The sequence below is a fragment of the Phalacrocorax aristotelis genome, chromosome 5, assembly GCF_949628215.1.
Source record: "Phalacrocorax aristotelis chromosome 5, bGulAri2.1, whole genome shotgun sequence".
In the NCBI taxonomy this organism is placed as follows: domain Eukaryota; kingdom Metazoa; phylum Chordata; class Aves; order Suliformes; family Phalacrocoracidae; genus Phalacrocorax; species Phalacrocorax aristotelis.
Window position 1 is genome coordinate 18,081,126 of NC_134280.1, and position 21,360 is coordinate 18,102,485.

General features: G+C 51.4%; 1 protein-coding gene across 1 annotated transcript; it reads left to right on the top strand.

The window, feature by feature from the left end:
- Positions 1–168: 168 nt before the first annotated feature.
- Positions 169–20,985, top strand: ARPC2 (actin related protein 2/3 complex subunit 2). The gene is made up of 10 exons (XM_075093153.1): positions 169–375; positions 10,416–10,450; positions 11,477–11,589; positions 13,756–13,801; positions 14,374–14,560; positions 14,973–15,066; positions 17,410–17,536; positions 18,968–19,068; positions 19,554–19,654; positions 20,556–20,985. The coding sequence occupies exons 1-10, from the start codon at positions 302–304 to the stop codon at positions 20,578–20,580; spliced, it is 903 nt and encodes a 300-aa protein (XP_074949254.1). The 5' UTR covers positions 169–301; the 3' UTR covers positions 20,581–20,985.
- Positions 20,986–21,360: the final 375 nt, after the last annotated feature.

Here is a 21,360-nt window from a genome sequence, read left to right on the forward strand (position 1 = left end):
CCCGGCGTACCCCCCTGCCTGTGCCCCTCCCATTTGAGGGCACTCCCGCCGCACCCCACTTCCCCGGCACCCCCGGCACCCCCGCCGCCGGCGGGTGGGCGGGCGCCCCGTGACGTCCCGCGGAGGGCAGGGCGGGGCGGGCGCTTCCGTGCCACCGCCTGCCGGCTCCGCCGCGGCCGGGTCCGGAAGTGACGGTCGGGCGCGAGAGCGGAAGCGGCGGCGCAGGCTCGGGCGGGTCCCCGGTGCGCGCAGCGGGCTCGGCTCCCTCTGGCCTCAGAGCCCCTCCCCCCCCGGTACCGACATGATCCTGCTCGAGGTCAACAACCGCATCATAGAGGAGACCCTCACGCTCAAGTTCGAGGGCGCGGCCGCCGGGTAGGGACGGGGAGGGGCCGGGCCGGGCCTGACCGGGGGCGGCGGGGCCGGGGCCGGGGCCGCCGAGAGAGGGAGCGGCGGGCGGGGCAGGGCTGTGCCGGAGGTTCGGGCGAGTGGGTGGGTCGGCACCGGCCGGAGGGGAGGGCCGGGCGGGTGGTGGCGGGGTAGGACGAGCGCCCGGGGGGGGTATGACGGGCGCCCGGGGGTCGGAGGGCGGGCTGTGCGGAGCGGGGTGGGGGGGCACCGGGCGGGGGGGGAGGAGGGGGCCGAGGTGGGGGAGAGCTGGGACGGGAGCGGGGCGGGGGGTGCTGAGGCTGGGCTGGGAGGGGTGGTGGGAAGGCAGGATGGGGGTCTGGAGAATGAGAAGGAGGAGTATCTTGATGATGGTGGAGGGTGTTACTGAGGTGAGCTGGGACGGGGCTGGGAGGAGGGTCGGTGCCGGAGGAGGGTGATCTGGGTGGGGGTCGCTGAGCTGGGAGCGGCGGAGCTGGCGGGAGCTCAGGCAGAGCAAAGACTGGGCGGTGAGGCAGCAAAGTTGGACTGACAGAACTGGGGAGCGAGCGGGGCTCGGTGGGTTGGTAGCACTAGGGCAGTGCAGAGGCCCGGGGGAGGAGAGGGAGGGTGTTGGAGGCTGTGGGGCTGAGGGAGTAGAGCTGGAGAAGAGGGACTGGCCAAGGAGGGAGTCGGGCGGAAGGTGGATTTGCGGGGATGTTTGCTTCGGGTAAAGCAGCCTTCGTCAGAACGGCCCCAGCGTGGTGCCGGTGCTGGTACAGAACGTGTCGGGGGAGCCGAGGAACAGGAAGCCTGTATGTGGAGCCCTGGCCTCAGCCTTTTGCTTTGGGGGTGGGGAGGAGATTCCAGCCTGCCCCCGCTTTGCTTCCCTGAGCAGGAGGGATGCAGGCCCATGGCTCCATCACGGCCCCTGGTACCAGCCTGGTGGGTGTCCTGGCCTCATGGAGTGGGTTGGGGGGGCTGGTTTGCACCTGCACCACTAGCTGGGACAGTTTGGTCCCTGGGGAGCCAGCGATTATTTTGCTGCAAGTGTTGCATCAGGGCTGTAAAGGCACTTGTCTGAGCACAGTTTAGCTCAAGAGAGTCCCTTCATATAAATGTCCTTATCTGTAGCTGAGCTACCCATGGGCTTGCTGCACTGTCTGCTGGCCTGAGTAACACTAGGCACCTTTGTACAGAGACAAAGCCTTGAGAAGCAAAGCATGGTGGTGTTATCTCTGGGGTGGAGCCTGCCCTGGTGCCTCAAAGAGCTTAGCCAAGGCTGCTCTGGGAAGTTCACCCAGGCAGGTGCCTTTTACTGTGTCACCTTTTCTTCCAGTGGCTTTCGAATCTCTCAGCCTTTTGTGTGCAGAACTTTGACAGAGGCCATTTCCTCTGCTTTCTCTTCTCAGTTGACTTCTTGCTCAGTTGGGTTTTATTTTGGTTTGGCACTTTTTTTTGTTTGGTTTTTTGTTGTTGGGTTTTTTGTTTGGTTTTTAAATAAAATAACCTTACAGGCTGCACTGCCTTGCAGGGTAGCCAAGCTGCTTGCAGGCCTTTTATTCTTCTTGAGCCTGATTGTTTAACACAACAAGTTTCCTCAAAGCAAGTTTCCTCAAAGCACAGGCACCGCACTGGGAAGAGAGTGCTCCTGGGTGATCACTATGGTGTTGCAGCTGCATCCATTAAAAAATATTTTGTGTATGGAGGTTAATAGCGTGTGTCAAAAATGCTTGTTCATCACAAGTCCGTACTGAGGCACTCTTCCTGCTGGAGAGAAAATGCACATGCGTCCCTGTGTTGGTGTAAACATGGAGGTGGCAGTCTACAGGTTTAAGTGCACCTTGAAACCCTGGCTCTGTGCTACCAGAGCTAGGGTTGCCCACTGTGCACCAGCCTGCAGGCCCCTGAGGTTTCTGTTTTGCTGTACAGCAAAGCCTCCTCACTTCTGCGTCGGCACGCTTGCCTGGCGTAGCAGTTGTTCCTGGATCAATTCCTAGTGCGGCTGATGGTGCTCTGCTCCTGCCTCTTACTCATTTACAGCATGTTCTTTTACGTAGATGTCATTTCTAGATAAGTTTTGTGCCATGAGTGTTTTGCTGGAGGAGAGGAAGTGATTTACTTCTGCATTTTCTTCTGTGGTTGTGCTGGGGTCCTCCTGTCGAGGCAAGCGCAGGGGGAGACAAAGGTCTGAGATGTGCAGGGAGGTGTATTTTTCTCTTGCTTTCAAGTTGTTTAGGGAATGGGTGTCATGCAGTGTTTATTCATGTGAAAATTCTTTTCTCTCCAGCCACAGTTCTGGGGTCATTCCTGTGGCACTGAGCCTGGACGCAGGAGGGGATTTGCTGTATTTTGCTATTTTGGTGATGGTTTTCCCAAGGCGTGTCTTGGAGACGGACACAAGACAGTCAGGGCAAGGTCAATCCTCAATGAATTTGGTGACTTCGAGGAGTGAGTCTGGACACTTGGACAGAGTTGGCTTTGAGTTATTTGCTCTAAAATGGGAGTGGGGCAGCTGCAATGCACGGATTTGTCCCTAGTGGTTATCTCAGAGCCAGGTGTGCCTGGTAGCTTCAGTGCCAGCCTGGCAGTCAGGTAGGGCGGGGTTTGTTTACAAATCCTTTCCTGGAGACTTGTTCTGTGAGTGGGCTGCGTTGCTCCCCTGTGCTTACCTTGGCCACGCTGTGGCCATGATTCAGCAGCTTCCCTGCTGAGCTTTCCTGGACCCTCACGTGAGAGACGCTTCATGTTTCACCGTATCATATAGAACTAGGTCATGTTTAGAAGTTGGAGCTAACAACTGCTCATAACGTTATTGTCATATAATATATGTCCTGGTGTTCCCAGTGTGGAAGGTGCCTTGGCAGGCTGCAGACAAGAGATCAGCACTTGAGGCAGGGCCTAATCTGTGTCGAGGACCCTTGACGAGGTCCTTGGGGCTTGGCAGCATCCACCCATTAGCAGGGTAATTGCAAATTTAGTTTGGGTTTGTGGGCAAATCCCATGGAAATCTCACCTCCTTGGACAGCCAACATTGAACATTGGTATTTAGATCAATGTGGTGACAAGTAATGGACTTGAATGCATCTAATTTTTTTTCTTTATTTAATATTCTAAGTTCTTGTTTTAAATCCATTTCCTTAAACCAACCACATTTTTAAATAAAGGCCTAAAGCTACCAGAATCTGTTGAAATAACTTGAGTTAGGAATTTGCTGGTGAAACTTTTAAGAGTCGAACTGCTGCGGTGGGGAAATACCTGGTGGTATGTAATGAGGCAACTTGTGAGCTTTCACAGGTGTAAAGAGCTTATTCCATAAGCTTTTGACTAGTTCATTTTGACTTGAGAAGTTCCCTGGAAGCTGGAGTCACACTCAGGTTTTCTCATGTCTGATAGAAACGTGATGTGAGGGGATGAGCTCTGCCAAGTGGAAGATTTTGTTTCTCATGATTGCTTTCTTTTGTTAACGGCACAAAAGCCCAACAAACAACTTCAGTGTAAAACATTTTGATGAGTGTCTACTGTTTCGGGTGAATACTCATTCTGTTTAATGCACGGGGAGGAGCTGCCTCCCAAAAGAGATTTGCCATCCAGTTTTCCAGTTTTGTCCTGCTCTAATTTAACTGACCCCGGTGAAAGTGTGGCACAGGGCTTCATTCACGGGGTTTAGTTTTCCAACCATACATAGCTTGCCCTAAATCTCCAGTAAATTAATCATCTACCTCAAACTGTTACTTAGTATTTACCCACTGTGCAAAAGAAAACAAATTTGCATAGCTGGAGAACAGTGTGCCTTTTCCCTTGGTCGGGGGCGGAGGGAAGAGAATCTCAGATTAAATCTATAGTTTCTGTACAGCCTTTAGTAGGTACAAACCTGCAGGGCTTCATGGCTATCAGCTACATAGGAAAACAGCTGAAGCTTGAACTTCCCTGATGTAGAGTGGCTCCTGTGAACTGGTTGGAGAGCTGGGCTGAAGCTGTGCCCATGCGCTTTATGGTACTTCCCATTTGCTGTCGTTGTCGTGCTTGTTGGCTGTGGAGCTGAGCCCTTCAGACAGGGAGGCTGAGCACTGGATGAAACCAGGTAGCATGAATTTTGTTTATGTGACACGTGAAGAGAGTTCGTCGTGAGGAGACGGAGGAGTGCTTGGAGGCTGTCGGGCATGCTGCAAGGGTAGAGGAGCTTCAGGTCCTGCCAGGCACCACTGAGAAATCCCCTGTGGGAGCAGCTGTGGCGATCCATGGCTCTGGCACTCGGGGGAGCTCAGCAGCCCCACCAAAACCAGAGGTTGCTCCTTTGCCACCCCCTTCTTCTTTCTGGCACAGGCATTTCTATGGCTTCAGGGGAAACAGGGTTGGGAAAGTGACCTAGGTTAAAACTGAAGAGGCAAAACTGGGTATTTTTAGCTGAGATGAGTGTCCTCATCCCATTAATTGTGTGAAGGCTGCTCACCACGGTGCAGTGGAAGAGCAGGGATCAGATCTCCTTCAGCTTCAGCAGCAGTGGCAGGTGCTGGCTCAGCATCCTTGCAAGCCCAGCCTGGAGCCACACACCTCCCCTGGCATAACCTCACCTGCTGAAACTCAAGCTGCCTGACTCTGAGGAGTGCTCAGGTGATGCTGCTGGCAGAAAGTGGTACCCTTGGGTTCAGCGTGGGATGGGTGGCACTTGTGGGAAACCTTGGCTGTCCACGTTGACTGAGCGTGCTGTAGGTGTTTGGGCAGAGCTCCCGTGCTGCCGTAGCACATCGGGCTTCAGCCACCAGAGGAGGTGACTTTCCATTAATGGTGGATCTTGAACTGCCTCTATCTGGGGCTAGGCAGTGCTCTGCTTTCAAGCAGTAGCGCAGGGAACAGGAGGGAAGAGCATCCCGAATCTGCCAAGTGTTAGGCTTTTGCAGGTTGTTCTGTCTTCACTCTAGCCTCAGTTCTCATATCAGGTTCCTGAGAGGGGCCTGCTCTGTATTATCGTCTGAGAACATTTCTTGCTGCAGCCACCAGCACTTGACACCACAGAAAAGTGGGTATCAGTTGCTGTAGTGAAGAGCCACAGTGAATGGTGTGTGCAAAATGAGGCTTTTCCCCAGAGCCTCACCACAGGATTGGATTGCTCCGGTGGGGAACTGCAGCTACCTGCCCGCAGCTGGAATGGAGGTGGCTGGGTGGGGTGAACACCTGGCTGGAAGCAGACCTGCTCATACCTGTGCACTGTGGGACCAGCTCATGCTTTGTCCGCTAGGAATCCCAACTCCTTGCTACCAGTCAGCCTTGTTCAGGCTGCTGGGCCTGCTGCGAGGGAGAAGCTCGGGCATGGAGGGGTCACCTAACCAAGAGGGGAGAGCCAGCATGTGTGGGGGCTGCCGTATGCCACTCTGCATCGCCCCGAGGGAGCAATCCTGCTCGAGTGCCTGGTGGGTGTGCTGCCAGAGCTGCGGGAGTTCTTTGACTTCATGTACTCCCGCAGCTTACACAGAGTAGCTTTTGATAGCTGAGCGGGGCCCAGGAGTGGAGGAACTGTTCAGATAATTTTAGACATTGCTCATAAATTTTTTTATTGGGGTGACCTTTCTGTAGCAAGAGCCTGCAGTCTGTCGCTGAATCTGGCTCGCTCTTTCCGAACTGTGTGTTGACTCAAGTGATATGAAAGCTCTACTCAGAGCTTTCAGCTTTGAAATATCCCCTTTCTTCCCCCCACCCCCCCTCCTCTGGGGCAAGAGATTAGAATATCTGCACGACTGCAGCTTTTAAAATAATTGCCATCCTCCTTTATTAGGTACAGGCCTTAATTGTGATGTGGGGGATGCTTCAAAACGGTTGCCGGCCAAGTTTGCGTTTAGGTCTGTTTAATACAGAAGATGAGGGCTCCATATAAGTACAGTCTTCGTTTTTCTGTTTGTAAATTTGTTGTAACGTATGGCTAAGAGCCATCGTGGCCTGAGAATGAAGTGGGGAGGTTTGGAAGTTCTCCGAGTCAAAATTGAGGAAATGCTGTCAGAAAAAAAGATTTGCTGTTGCTCTTAAGTGCTCGCTGGCATCTGTCCATGGGTGCTGTGGCTCTTCGTGGTTGTTTTGCTGTGTTGAAAAATCTGATCTGGATCTGGCAGTGTATTAGATAGACCCAGTGTAGGAGCCATTTGGAGATGAATAGGAGGAATATGGGCAAGAAGATGTAAAACCTGTCAGGGCCTTTTATTGTTACAAGCATAGGGCAGATGGGATTTGATGTGGATTTGACTTCAAACCTGATAAGCGTTATCAGAAAATGGACCGCTGCTGCTTGGAAGAGCTGCCATTTTAGCATCTGAGTTCAGGCAGGGTTTTGCAGAAAGGTCTGGTGTGGATTCGGTGTTTAGTGTAGAGAGGAGCCATTTCAGTTATTCCTGGTATGAGCTGGTTTTATTGTCCATTCAAGGCCGAGGGTAGCAAAAAGGGAAGGTCAATGGGGAGGCCATGGTTCAGGAGCTTGCAGAGGTCGCAGCAGCTCGCTGCCTCAGAACCAGATGGGCTGTCCTGTTTGAAATCCTCCAAGTGTAACCAGGCTTAGTCTCATTCTCAGACCTGAATCAGGGGTGAAAGTGGACCCCAAACAAGCTTCTGGCTGCCCAGAGCCCTGCGTCAAAGTAAAACACAAAAAGGATGGCTGGGATTTATAGCACTTTGTGCCGAGCTGCTGGATTCTTGCCGTGGGTGTGGATGGGTCTCATCATGGAGCAGTGGGAGCTCTTCAGGATCGTGCCAGTAACCTGACAGTAACTGGTACCCACCCTGCAGCAGCACAGCCCTGGTCCCAGGGCTGCTGTGCATCCCTTGCGCAAAGCCTTTGCCTGCACGAGAGCAGGGCAGGCTGGGAGCGCCTAAACATGGAGGGGACACACTGTGCCTCTGCAGAGTGTTTGGCCCGTCCCCGCTGCTATTTCTGTTGGCGGAAGATGGGGTTTGTGGAAGGCTGAGGGAAGTGATTGTGTGCATGCATCCTGCAGCACTGTCGCTCGTCCGGAAGCCACAGGAGGCTGGAGGTGAGACCTCCTCTCTCTTCTGCCTCGGGACTTCTTGATGGGGGAACAACAATTCGGGTGGCAAAAGGGGTGGTTTTTCTCTTGTAGAAACACTTTAAGTAGCCAGGATGGTTTTGGTGAGGTGAGCCAGAGAAATAAATAGAAGTGCTTAAAACTTTGGGGTTGTGAGGCTGCTGAACTGTGAAGGGCTAAGAGTTTCATTTGCTCCCAGCCACACTTCTGACACCCTTCCCTGTCCTCCCCTGGGTCGGGCCAGGCTTGGGTTACTTAGGTGTGTGCCAGGCAAGGCAGAAAAAACACCCTGCAGCAGATGACAGGGCTGGCGTGGCTGCAAGGAGCTCTGTATGCGGCTCACGTGAGCGCTTGCTTCACTGAGGCTGTGCTGGGAAGTGATTGAATATTCAGCACCTGAAGTTCTGCCCAGTTACCTGCTTTTCCCTTAAATATCTCTACTTGCCATCCCCAAGTACAAGGACCGAGTCACTTGGGAAATCAGTGTTAAAATAACTTCCCTAAGAAATCATGTTTGCGCAATGAAAGGTTCAGAAATGGGGCCGTGTTAGCCTTAAGCTTTTGTGTGCAGAACAAAGGCTCTTGTGCAGAGCCATTAACCGACTTCGGGTACGTGGTCTTGCATGGCTTCTTAAATAACATGACTAGTGATCTTCCTGCCATCCTCTGGGGTACTGGTCGAGCAAGCAGGGAGTTGTTGTCCTTCCTTGGCAAAACCACTCCAGTGTGCTGGCTGTCAGTTGCTTCCCTGCATTGCTCGGAGGCTGGTGCTGTGTTCATAGGCTCTGATGGGAGCCGGGACTCTGGGAGGCATCGGCTCCGTGTGTGTCGGGAACGTGGGTTTGAACAGTGTAACTCTGAGAAGACGGAACAGAGGTTTAAGGATGCGTCCTCTTTAATATTACTAGCTCTCATGTGCCTGACTGTGTGCTATCTTTAAAGCTTCCTACATAGGCTTCTTTTTTTATAAAAATTTATACTGCCATCCAAGCTGATTCCCAAGTCTGAGTGTGGTGCTCTAAAAGAAGAACACGTCTGCATTGACTGACCGAGTGGGATCAGTGGGATTTTCTTTCATCTCTACTCTAGCAGTCCTCAGTGAGCAGAAGTGGCTTGGATGTGGCATAGGGAATTGCTCCCCTTTCCAAGAGTCTGAGCTGAATATGCAGCAAGGGATGCCCTGTGAGCCTCCATCCCAGGCCCAGCTGGGAGGGGAAGATGAGAGTGAGGGAGGTAGCAGGTAGCTGGAGCTGGCACAGCTCCTAAACTAAAGGACCTGCCTTGGGTGCACTTGCGCTGCTTCTTTCAAGTGTGTGGTTTTTATCTTCAGTGATGCAGCACAAAAGACTGAGGCTCTCCAGCCTCCTGACAAAAAGGACTGTTGCTTTTCATGGCTAATACTTTCAAGAAGCAGCAACTCCTCATTGTTTCCACTTAGGATCTCCAGCTGGGGTTAATTCCTTCCTTTCCACCTGAGTGAAATGTTGTTGACCCGGTGCACGGTCTGGGATCAGTGCTGTTCAATGCCTTGGTCTCCCGCCATTGCCCTCCTTGACTATCTAGCACATCGTGGTCATTCCTAGCTTCCAGGAATGAGGCTGTCTGCAGAAAGGCTGATGGAAGAACAGTGCTTTCTGCTGAGCGGGCGGGGAATCATTAAAACCTTTCCAGAATATGGTGAGGGAGAGTAGTTACTGCTTCCCCCAACTTTCTTGGTGTATGCACCGAGGTGTAGCTGGTACCCAGCAGCATACACGTGTGTGGACAGAGCAAGGTTTGGCAAAAAGGTTGAAATCGGTCTCTGCGCAGCAGCAGCGTAGTTGAGACCATAAGGCCACCTTGACACACTGGCTTTGGTTTGGTGAGTTATTTCAGTATGTTGGTTCAGACAGGTGTGAATGAATTGTTTTAGAGGCTAGATTCCTGTTAGCACCAGCATTTGCCTGTACCCTGTTTAATATTGGCCACTTTTGAAAAATAAGTGGAGATATGCTGTGAAACAGCAGTAGCAGACTGGCATTTTTATCCCCTTCTCATTTTCCACCCCTGCTCTCAGCAGTGGAGGAACCTTTGTGTTGCCCTGTTGGAGAATGACCTATTAGTACCAGTCCCTTCGGATTGCCAGAGCAGTTACGTACTGCCAGCCCCAACACAATCACTTTTCAGAAGCAGTTAGATCTTTCGTGGGATCCTGCTCTTCTACAGGTCACGGACAAACTAGCAAATAGGGTTTGTTAGGATGTTAAATCTTCATACCCACAGCATAAAAAGTGATGTGCCTTTGGCTCACAGGGTGCTTGTGTGGCTGATCAGGGAACCCAGAGACCTTACCAGGCAGTGTTAGAGCAAACCCAGATCTACAGTTTTTCCTGCAGAGGTAGTTGGTGTAGTGTTGGGACATTTCGGAAGGGACGTGGTGGGGCAGGATGAAATGTAGATCTGGAAAGTTTCCTTAAGTGGTATGTTCCTAGGCCTGAACTTGGAGAAGGGGTCTTCTCTGTGACTGAGTTATATCAACGCGCTTGCAGAGCTGCTGCTGATGGTGAAGGGGGCACCGTGTTAAGAAGGACTGCTCAGCCTATAAGTCCCTTTCATGAACTGGTATCGCAGGAGCTTTAAAAAAGAGCCCAAAAGCTCTGTCCCCAAACGTGTATCATGGCTGTTCTGTACAGAGAATATGCTTGTTGAAACAAACTCCTTAGTGATGAGTAGCTTTCTTGGACATTTCTAACTGGAAACCTCCATGCTCAAAATCTGTTAATAAACTACAAATAATACTCTCTGCCAGCTTTGAGGCATATTTTATCCCATCTGGAGTAACACTGGTGCTTATAGGAATGGGGAGAAGTCCAAGATTTCTTGTCAAAGATTATCTGCTAGTTGAACAGCTGGAGTTAGAAGGGTTTTCAGGTAGAGCTGCTTGTGAGAAATAAGGCATTAGAAATTAATCCTCTTTCCTTCACAGCTTGGAGGCTGCTATTTGGGTTATCATTTACCTCCTTTGTTTTCTTTGCTTTTTAGAAATAAACCAGAGGCAGTAGAAGTAACATTTGCAGGTAAGCTCCACAACTCTTGTTTGAGCTAGCCCTTTCTCAGAGAAGCCACAACCTGCCCGCAGTTACACCTGGCTTGCCCAAATTCACCCAGCACCACTGCAGGGGGAGGAGAGCTGTGCAGGGGCAGATGGTGTGGAGACCCTGCAGCATCCCCAGAGTTGGGGCTTTGTCAGCTGCCCCACTATTTTCTCTGTCCATCTGCCTTTCCTGGGACTTTCCCCACAGCAGTGAGTTCAGTGGTGGCAGCACTTTGTTTGGTGTGCATGTGCTACCTAGCTCTCTTACCTCGCCTGTTCTCTGGTCCTGCCCTTTTTGCTACTTGTTGTTAGGTCTTTAGCACCATCTGGTTTGGGTTGTTAGAAAGCTGGCTCAGGGTGACAGGCAAGATGAATTTATTGCCTGAAGTTTGCTCTCCAGGATGAGAAGTGGCAAAGAAGTTCAAGTGTTCATTCAGCAGCTGATTTTTTTTTTTTGCTTCTGTTATCAAGAATCTGTGTAAGCTGCAGAGCTCCATGGCGAAGTGGAGCTTGTGAGGTAGCTGGAGGCTTGCCTTTCCCTGCCATTTGCCCTCCCTGCCCATTCTGCAGTGAAGTAGAAGCTGTCTCAGCAGGCAGCAGCTGAGCTGCCTTTGCTGGCAGAGATAGTTTCTCCTCCAGGCTGCAGCTCTGGCCCAGTGGGCATGTCAGTCACTTTCTGCGCTGGCCATCCAGAAGGCTCCTGTCTCTCTGCGTTTGTATCCTCGTGCATTGAGCACAAGCCAATTTGTCAAGGATGCTAAATGACACTAGACTAGAGCTTTCTGTGATGGACAGGTGTCAAAACTGTTTCAGTTCTTTGAATGATAACAGGTCTCCCTACATGACATTACCGCTTTCCTTAATTACAGGTTTCTCTCCCAGTGTATGTGTGAGAGCTGGAGCAGGGGGACCGGTGCCACTTCATGTAGTTCTTAGAATGTACGGGGAAATGTTCCTTAGAAATAGGAGCTTGTTCCTGTTCCTCACGTTTCTCTCACTTGCTTCGTAGACTTTGATGGAGTCCTTTACCATATTTCAAACCCCAATGGAGACAAGACAAAAGTGATGGTCAGTATTTCTCTGAAATTCTACAAGGAACTCCAGGAACACGGTGCTGACGAGGTGAGTGAGCATCTCTGGGCCTTGAGCCTGCAAATGCTGTCTTAGCATGGGCAATGTCCTTACAATGTTAGTGGATCTAATGTCTAACCCACAGAGAAGTATCAGTGTTCCCATCTCATGGTAATGAAAGGAGCAGCCCTGTGCCAACCAGGAGTCCCCCTTCGCTGCAAGACAAGGGCAAAGTGTGTTCACACTCATGAATAAGAGGCCAGCCTATATGACCCTACAGGCTGAAAGTCTAAAGGCACCACTAATTTTGAAAGTCCAAATGAGTGTGAGGCCTGACTGTATAAAAATAGTTTCCCTGACTGATGTGTTGAGCCTGTGAGTGAAGGAAGGCACCAAGACAGAGTCCCATGGCAGTGCTCTTCTGACTAACCACACTTGAGAGCGAGTGATGGGCTCCTGCTGTGTGTGCAGACCTTGATCTGCAGGCTGTCTGGTTCCCTTTTTGCTGCTGCTGTGTCAAGTAGCAGGTTCAGTTCCTGTTGAATGGGCTGGGGTTGAGGAGGGCCATTTATGGTAGAAAGAAGGAGCCTCACTGAGCTGTGGTTGGGTGGTAAGACAGGAAGTGTGACTCAGTTCCCGAGTCAGTTTTCAAATCTCCTCATGTTAACAAATGGGGTTCACCCAAAGCTCTTCAGCAGGCTTTTGCCTCTGGGTGTCTGTCCTTGGAGGAAAACGAGGAAACTGCTCTATAAGTTTATTGAGAATCTGGCAATAAACGGGATTTGAACCCAAAATGAATTCCTGCAAGTTGCTACAAGACATACCAATGTCAGAATAAATATGACCGAGTGTCATGCTTTCCTGGTTCCTATCTGCAGAGCTTTCTAGGAGCAGCATTGCCTGCTATGTAACAGGGTAGTAGGAGCTGCCACACCGAAGGTACTGCTGCTGGCAAACAAGACAGTCAAGCAGCCCAAATAGTGAAGCCCTCTCAGTGTGTTTAGCAAGGATTGGCATGATGCCTGATCCCAAGGGAGTTGCTGTGGTTGGCGAGTGGCTGACACCACCGTGCATCAGTAGCCAATGCAGTGATGGCTGGAGAGCAGTGTTCCTCCCTGTCCCAGCTGCTGTGCCAGGCTTGTTGCTCCATGGGCCATGCTGAGAGCGCAGGCAGCTGACCGGCAACTTCCCAAGCTTTGAGAGGAAGAAGTGATCTCTGCAGGACTGCCTTGGGAGTGCTCACTAAATGGAAAGTACATTTTTAAATCGCCATTTAGGAAACTGTTGCTTTCTGTGTTTCCGTGGAGATGATGGAGCTTGCTTCTGCTCCATCTTTGGTGAAACCCCACTGTAAGGAGCACAAAGTGGTGTTCCTGCTAAGACAGAGCATCTCCCTGGGCTGCTGCAGGCAGGCTTTCTGCTGAGAGGAGGTTTTGGCATGCAGAGAGCCCATGCATCCTCTCTGCGTGGTAGTGGGTGTCATCCCAGGAGGGCCAGTTCTGCCACAGCATTGTTGTGTTCTCTGTGAAATACCTCCTGTTCCCGGCCCCCTCATTGACACACAGCTATGGCTCAGCTGAAAATTGCCATTGATGTAAAATTCAGCAGTGATTATGTTTGAAGAAAGGTTTTTGCTATGCTGTAGGCGGCTCTGCTTCTGGGAGTCATCCAAGCTGCCTGGCAGCCTCCTCTCCATCCCCATCTGTCCTGTGCAATAGTCTAAAGCAGGACAAATGATTGCCTGGCTACACGATGCCTGACCCCTGCTCTGAACTTGCCTTCCCGCAAAGAGAGGGACAAGGCATGCTTTGCAGTGCCTTTTTTATGCTTGGCACCTGCCTTTGAATGTGAGGGAGGGTTGTAGTCCTCAGATCTGTCAGCAGAGCTTGACACAACAGTTCTCTGAAGGTACAAGGCATATGGAAGGGGTTTTCTTCTCTGCACAAGTTCAAGACTAGCAAGAACTTTAAAAAGTTCCAGTTTTGAGTCCTGTCCTGCAGCACGTCCCCTGTCAGTGGGGTTCAGGGAGCTCTGCCTATAGTAAGAACAGACAGTAATACTAGAAACCCATGACTTAATATTTGTCCAAGTTCAGTTAGACCAGGAGAGGCAAGTGCTGAATTTTATGTTTCTAAATAGACACTGAACACGGCCTGGACTGCACGGGAGGAAACAACTCTGATAGCTTGTGCTCTCAACGTTTAATTTATTTTCTAGGTATTGAAGAAAGTCTACGGAAACTACTTGGTAAATCCTGAATCAGGTAACCCTGCTATAACATTTACTCTGTGTGTCTGCATGAATGCCATTCCAAAATGACTTAAGTCACCTCAGAAATGCTCAGATGAAAGCTGCACTTCATGAGCTTGATATCTGGGGCTCTCTGTACAATGAATGGCAATTTAAAAGGTGGCTCAGGTATGTCAGGGCTGAAGTAGCTTGCAGCACAAGCAGTAATTCTTGATGCAGCCCTCCTCCAGGAAAGCCTCTGTTCCTCATGCTGGGGTCTTTGTTCTTCTCAAAGATGCTTTGTGAGACACAGGAAAACCATGGTTACCTGTGACAGCATCTCTTCCTACTCACTGCAAAAACCTGGGAGCAGCTCAGCCAGCAAGTGTGTCTGGGAGCTCAGGAAGGAGACCCAGGAGCGTTACCATGACCACGTGCAGAGTTCAGGCATGGCTTCTGGCAATGCTTGGAATGGGAAGCACTCACCCCTGGGGCTTCTAGGCGGGCTTAAGGCAAAGGTGGGACTGCAGATGTCTCTTTCTGGAAAATGTCTCTGGCTGCATTAAGGCCCTGCATAGATTAAGGTTAGTGGTTGTCACTCCCCAGGTTACAATGTCTCTTTGCTCTACGACCTGGAGAACCTTCCCGCAGACAAGGACTCTATCGTGCACCAGGCTGGCATGTTGAAGCGCAACTGTTTTGCTTCAGTCTTTGAGAAGTATTTCAAATTCCAGGAAGAGGGCAAAGACGGAGAGAAAAGAGCCGTCATCCACTACAGGGACGATGAGACAATGTAAGTGTTCAAATCAAGCAGCACGGGAATCGGACAGCTGTCGGTACGCTCTCTGCTCCTGCTCACAGCTGTAGGTTGTGATGGAAAGGCAGGAAATCTTACTGCTCCATGTTTTGGCAGGGTAGTAAGGGCCAGTCCTGGGCTGTCAGAAGTATCCAGTGAGGGTAATGTTCATCCCTTGGCCTTCAGGGATGTTACACAAGCGTCTCTGTTATGGCAGCATTTGTGGCCACTCCCAACAGAAACATTTTGCTCCCTGTGAATACTGTCTTGAGGGAGGGGAAATTTTCAGCAGCCAGGCCTATGAATGGTTGTTGCATCTGCTTGACCTTGTCACGTGGTTGCTTCTTCATCCAGTTGTGCTTCTTAGCTCCTGTTCATAGCTGGGTTCTCCTCTCTCACCCACCTGCAGGTATGTTGAGGCGAAAAAGGACCGCGTCACAGTTGTGTTCAGCACGGTATTTAAGGATGACGATGACGTGGTGATCGGAAAGGTGTTTATGCAGGTATGGAAACTGAATTACGGGGAAAGGGTCTAGTCCTCAATTCAGATGCATTCTTACTTGAAGCAGCATTGCCGAACAAGCAGATGTTAGGCTGAAGTGAGCTCACAGGCAGTTTAATGCATGTAAATGCTTTGCAGGGCTCCAGGCTGCACTGGGGTGGAAGAACTGTGTTAATAGGCATAGGCAGTGTATTTTTCTAATCCAGGCTCTTGCATTAGCATCTTTATTATTGATGGTCTTGCCTGTATGGAAAATCAAACATATTATGTGTTGCTGATGAGAAACACCACAGCGAATATTTCAGTATCCACCTTGAGGCCCTGTAGTGCAGCTAGCTGTTGTGTAGGGATTGCCAGCCAGCTGAGGAGCGGAGCGTGATGGAGAGGCTGTAGAGGGAGAAGAAGGGGTGAGGCGATGTTGTACTGTGCCTGGGATGGTGCTGAGATTTGTCTTCACCTCGAAGTTTGTTCCTGCTGACGTTCAAATGCTGCAGAGACTCAGCAGCTCAGTGTGGCTGCTCTCACATGCTGCGATGAGCTCTCAAGTTTGAGCTTTTCAGAGCTATAAATTTGCTCAGTCTGCAGGCTTGAATCAATCATCATAATGCCGAGCACTTCTGGATTCAGCTACCCTTTGCAACTGCCATTTAGCCTGGAAGCATTCAGAGGTCCGTAGTGAACACTTTGCATGACTGTTAGCAACTGTGTGCAGCCTGTGGAGATTGAGACACTTGCTTACAGCTGGGGAGTGCTCAGTGCATGCTAGTACACGTGTTCATCTGTGTCGCTGGTCTGCCTGGCTCATTTTGCGTGTGCTGAAGCACCTGGGGAGCCTCCTGTGCTGGCACAGCTGTGGAGCAAGGCCCTGCACAGTGTTCTGGGGCTAGGGGAGCTTCAGCCCATCTGCTCAGGGGTGCCAGGCTGTGTTGCTGAGGCTCATGGACAGCAAGTTACTGGTCTAGTTTGCTGGATACCATTTCACCTGTGTTTGGGGGGTCATTAGAACAGGGTCTGTTGTGATGGGAGTCTTTATCTCGCAGCTCTACTGTATGCGTTCTTTAGCTATGGGCAAGGCATCTGCTCTGGCTTTGAGATTTTCCCCACCAGCATACTCCACAGCCTGGAATTTAGCTTTTAGAACATGGAGGGAAGTGTGAGGTGAACAAAACAGGGTTTGTGAGGCTCCCAGGGAGGTTGCAGGGCCTCAAGGCAGCAGCTGTCCAAGAGTCTCCATGTCCCAAGTTCTCGGTTTTTACAACAGCAAACCCTGCTCCTGCCCGGCCGCAAGAATTTCCACTCTGAGTCATGCTGGCTCCTTCCCTCCAGCTATTGCTCTTGCATAATGCAGCCCAGTCAGGCATGGTGGCTGCTCATCTGGGCTCTCATGGAGAAAATCTGACCATTAACTAACCAGTGAAGCTGTTTGAACCATTTCACCCTCTGGCATAAGCAGGCGGAAGAGCAAGCTAAGCATTTCATTAAGGAAACTTCAGTCAACTACTCAGTTCTCTAAACGGGGCATGGATGCTGCTGCCCTTCCCAGAGTGAGCTGTGCTCAGAAGGGAGGTGAGGCAGAGAGTGACTGATGATGTGTAGGTTTGTCTGGGGTCAGTGAGGCAGAGGGGAGGCTTCCCTGCCTTGGGGCAGAATGGTGTCTGGACTTACCCAGCCCTGTGTAGGGACAGTCCTATAACTCCTGAAATGTGGAGCCAGTCCATTTCATGTGAGGTGGAGGTCATGCTGCTGTCAGAGGGGTTCCCTGGCAGAAGGGATCTCCCTGCCTAGAGGTATTGTTCCAAGGTGCAGAGAAGCAATAGGAGGAGCAGGCTTTGCACACGAGCTTCAAACCCCATAGATGCCTCTTAATGTCTAGTCAAAGACTCCTGGTGGGAGATGCTTTCTCAAATGGCAGAGCCTTTATGCTAGGTACAACGGAGACATCATAGCCCTTTCTGAGAATTTCCTTTCCTCTGGGGTGATGGGCATTGCCCGCTTTCACTGGAAGCATTGACGGTGTTGAGTTTCTGGCAGGAGCTGTGCTGTCTCATGTGCTTGCACAGACTGAGGTGCCCCTTCCACAAAACACCTGTGGCAGGAAGTATGAAGCCACCCCAGATGAGGGGCTGCACTAGGGCCACATGTAAATCCAGGGCCGCCATGTGTTTTGGTCTGGTTTTGCTGGGGAAAAGGATTGTCTTCCAGAGGTTTGGCCTAATGGACTCGGCCCACTCAAGGAAAGCTTGGAAACCTCCTGCTCAGTTGCCCTGTGGGAGGGGGGAAGCCCCATTTGCTTTCCCAGTTGGAAATGTCACAATGAGACTCACCTTCACTTTGTCTTGTTCAGGAGTTCAAGGAGGGTCGCCGGGCCAGTCACACAGCCCCCCAGGTGCTCTTCAGCCACAGGGAGCCACCCTTGGAGCTGAAAGACACAGATGCGGCTGTTGGCGACAATATTGGCTACATCACCTTTGGTAAGTAGGCAGCTCTGAGGCCTGGGGACACTCGAGAGGAGAGAGGTTCCCACTGCTGCATGAAAAATAACAGGGAATTCACCTTCCCCAAGTGTTGAAGTGGGTCACTGGGGGCTGAGGGGACTCTGGAGTTGCATTCCATGTTGTCTGCCCCCTTTGGTGGGTCCCTTTGCTGCATCAGGTCACCTCAGCTCTGCTGTGGACAAGAAGGCATGGAAGTGGACAGTGAGCCATTTAGTGTCTGCCTACAAAATAAGTTCAGCGTTTGGGAGCAAGGGAAGGGTGTTTTTGCTGTAATATTGTGAAAACTGGAGGTTTCTTGGGGGATGTTTCATGTGGGTGTATTTGAAGCTTGTCCGGCTGCAGGCACCTGTGGAGTGTTTGATGAGCAGAGGCAATCAAAGAGCAGGAGCAAGGCAGTGAGTTCTGCTTCTCCAGCTCTGCCTCTTTGCTCTGGGCCAAACACTTCTGCCTCTGATGAGCCACTTTCCCCTGCCTGCAGAGGTGCTGACCAACCGAGTCATCACTTCCTCCTGGGCAGCAATGCTGAGGGCTGAGCTGAGGAGTCCAAACCCTGCCCTGTTCAAAGGGAAAGGTCTCTTCCAGAGAAGGTGGGGGTCATGGTTGGATGTGCTATTAGGGTCTCTCAGGCCAGCGTTCCTGCAGTTTGGAGCTCAGAGGTGGAGCACAAACACTGCAGGGAAAGGTAAAGTTAGCACTGCCCTCCTCCTGTGCTGAGAATGGTGCCTTGAGGTTAGGGCAGCTCATCATATATGGGAGGCCTGTCTAATGGCAAGTCTGGATGGCAAGCAACCCTTCATTCCTGTTGAGACGCAATTTCCCCATTATCTGATCTGACAGTCCCAGGTGAGATCATCGCCCGTACAAAAAGGTCTTTCAGCCCTTGGATCTAGGATGCTTAGCACACCACCAGCCTGTGGAAAGAGTGAGCCACAAGGCCCCTGCAGTAACCAAGTCTCTGTCACAGGGCTGGCAAGCTGCCAGGCAGGGATCCACAACTGAATTCAAGATCCAAGGGCAGTCTGGTTCTTGAAATCAGTTGAGCAGCCTGGCTGCCCTTGTCTGCCTCCCAGCTCTCTCCTCCATTTGCTTTTCCCAAGCACTGAAGTAGCGTCATGCAGTTTCCTACAGTGCCGTCATCTCTGGGCACTTGGCCTTGCCTGCGTCCTCCAGAGTGCACAGCTGTGTCCAGGCTGCTGCAGGAGACATGGAAAAGTGCTGCTAAGCCCTGTGTTTAAAATCACAAGAGCTGCTTAATTTTGGTATGTGTCACAGTAAAGCACTCTTTGTAGAGAGCAAAAGTAGGCATTTGGAGAAGCATACCCTGAAGCCTCCAGCACTGGAGGAAACCGAAGCCCTTTGGTAGCCTCAGGAGGCACTGTGACAGTTTGTGTTGCCCTATTCTTTCAGTGCTGTTCCCCCGTCACACCAATGCTGCTGCCAGAGACAACACCATAAACCTGATCCACACATTCCGGGACTACCTGCACTATCACATCAAGTGCTCGAAGGTACTGAGGGTACGGGCTAGGGGGGTGATACAGGGTAGCTTTGGCCTGTCTAACCTGGGTGCTGCAGGGGAGGAGCACAGGGCAGGAGTGCCCTCCTGAGAACTCACTAGGGTCTGGCATTGCCCTCCCCAGTTACACAGGGGTGGCAAGTGGAGCATCATCACCTTCTCCCTGCTCTGTGGCACAAGCAGTACCTGTTTGCTTCCCATCCTAGCAGTGAAGTAGGTTTTTTCCCTTTTGGATCTGGTTTCCTTTCTTTCTGGGAACAGAAATAAGAGTAATTGTTCAGAGAGACCTGGCTTTGACCAGGACTCAGGCAGCAATTTTCATGGTTGCCTCCTGAACATCCCTCACCACCGTGGTTGTGCAGAGCTAGGTGCTTTCCCAACAAGGAGCAGAAAGATAGCTCCTAAACAGTGTTGTGAAATCTCAGCTATGAAGACAGGATCCTGATGTGTCTTGTTTTTTGTCCTGATGAAATGCAGGCCTATATTCACACGCGTATGAGGGCAAAAACATCGGACTTCCTCAAGGTGCTGAATCGTGCCCGTCCAGACGCAGAGAAGAAAGAAATGAAAACAATCACGTGAGTAGCAAAGCAGGGCCTGGGTCTCTGGGCTTCTCTGCCAGTCATGAGCTCGCTCCTCCTCAGCATGGCGTACTGTTGTCCAGGAAGGACTGGGATGCTGTGGGGGTGACAAGACCAGGGCCTGATGTGCAGGGACCCCATCTGAGAAAGGGGGTGTTTCAGTGAGGTGCTTGACTAGGTACCTTGAGGCAAAAGACTGGATCTGGGCATGTTGGCCTCCTGGACCCCTGTGCTCCTTCCACAGCATTCACTTACTGCCTTATGTGTCTGTTGTAGGAGCTGGGTCTGTGGCAAACCCTCTGCCAGCAGGTCCTTTGAGAAAGAAGGCTCGTATGTGGCTCTGCGAGCCCTGGTGTCTCCCTTGTCCCCCTGCACCCATGGTGGCATTCATGGGCCTTTCCCCCTGTTGTATTAAAGCTGGCTGATTGGCTCTGGGGACAACTCCAGCTCACGGGGGGAGACCAGGTCCTTCCTAGGGGTTTGCGGGTGCTGAAGCAGGTTCCTGCTACCCTGGTGCATCTGCAGCTCCTTGGAGCCCTGGGTGGCCCTTGGGCAGCAGATGGCTGGGGCTACCATTCTGGCTGGCTGGCTCCCTCTTGTGACTAAAGCAGCCCAGAGCAAAGTGGGTTGAAGAGAGCAGTTGCATGAACATGTTTCCCTCAGGTCCCAGAGCCCCTTGGTGTCCTTTTTCAGTGTGTCCTGGCAAGTCCCCACACCTCCCCACAGCCCTGTGACCTGGTTCTGCAGCCACAAATGCCTGTGAGCTCTGAACCAGCAGTGTCTGCCTGGCTTTGAGAGCTCAGTGCAAGGGTGTGACCCACCAAAAGCCCTGTAGCCACCCTGGGGCACCCCAAAACAGTGCCAGGGGCTGTGCTGACCTCTCTTTGCATCCTTTCAGGGGGAAGACATTCACAACCCGTTAACACCAGGGTCACTGGGGCTGCCGTGGAGGACAAAGGTTGGGGCACTTGCTACACGATAATCGTAGCTTTTAATGTTGCACCTCTGTGGGCTCAAGGAATTCAAGCAATCGGGGTCTGTTTGTACGACAGTTTGGGGAGTAATCTGCAGAAACGAGCTGTGCTTGCAAGGACTCGATCGTTCCAAGAAACAAAACCTTAAGTCCAGTTTGATTGACTTAATTTCTTTTCTTTTTTAATTTTTTTTCTTTTCAAGCTGTTTTGCTTTGCAATATATTACCAGAAATAAGTTGCAGTATTTCTTATGAGAATAATGCAATATTAACTTGTTTTCTTCTGAGTTCAAAACTCCTGTATCTGAAGAAATACTGTTGGGGTTCATTAATAAAGGAGATCTTTCTATCTTAAGGGGCTGTGGGGCTTTGGCTTGTCAATGCATGTAGCCTTGCCCTGGAAGGGGTGTTTTGGGTCACAGGCACAAAGGAGTAGTTACTGTATCCTGGAGCAAATTGGTTCTGGTGATCTCTGTCTTGGGGGCTGAAGTGGGGGTGCTGTGCCCAGGTCTAGAGTATCCTGTTGTGTCAGGGAACTCCTGGGCTGCACAGAGCAGACTTCTCCTGCCCTGAACCCCTCATTCCCCCTAACACGGAGAGCTAGGGTGGGGATCCCCTCCTCCACCCTGACCAGCATAAAACTGTCTGCTGTTGATGCTCAGGCTAGGGTTGGATGCTGGGGAGGTCCCAGAGAAGGGAGGGAGCACGGCTCACCAGGTCCTCCTCCCCA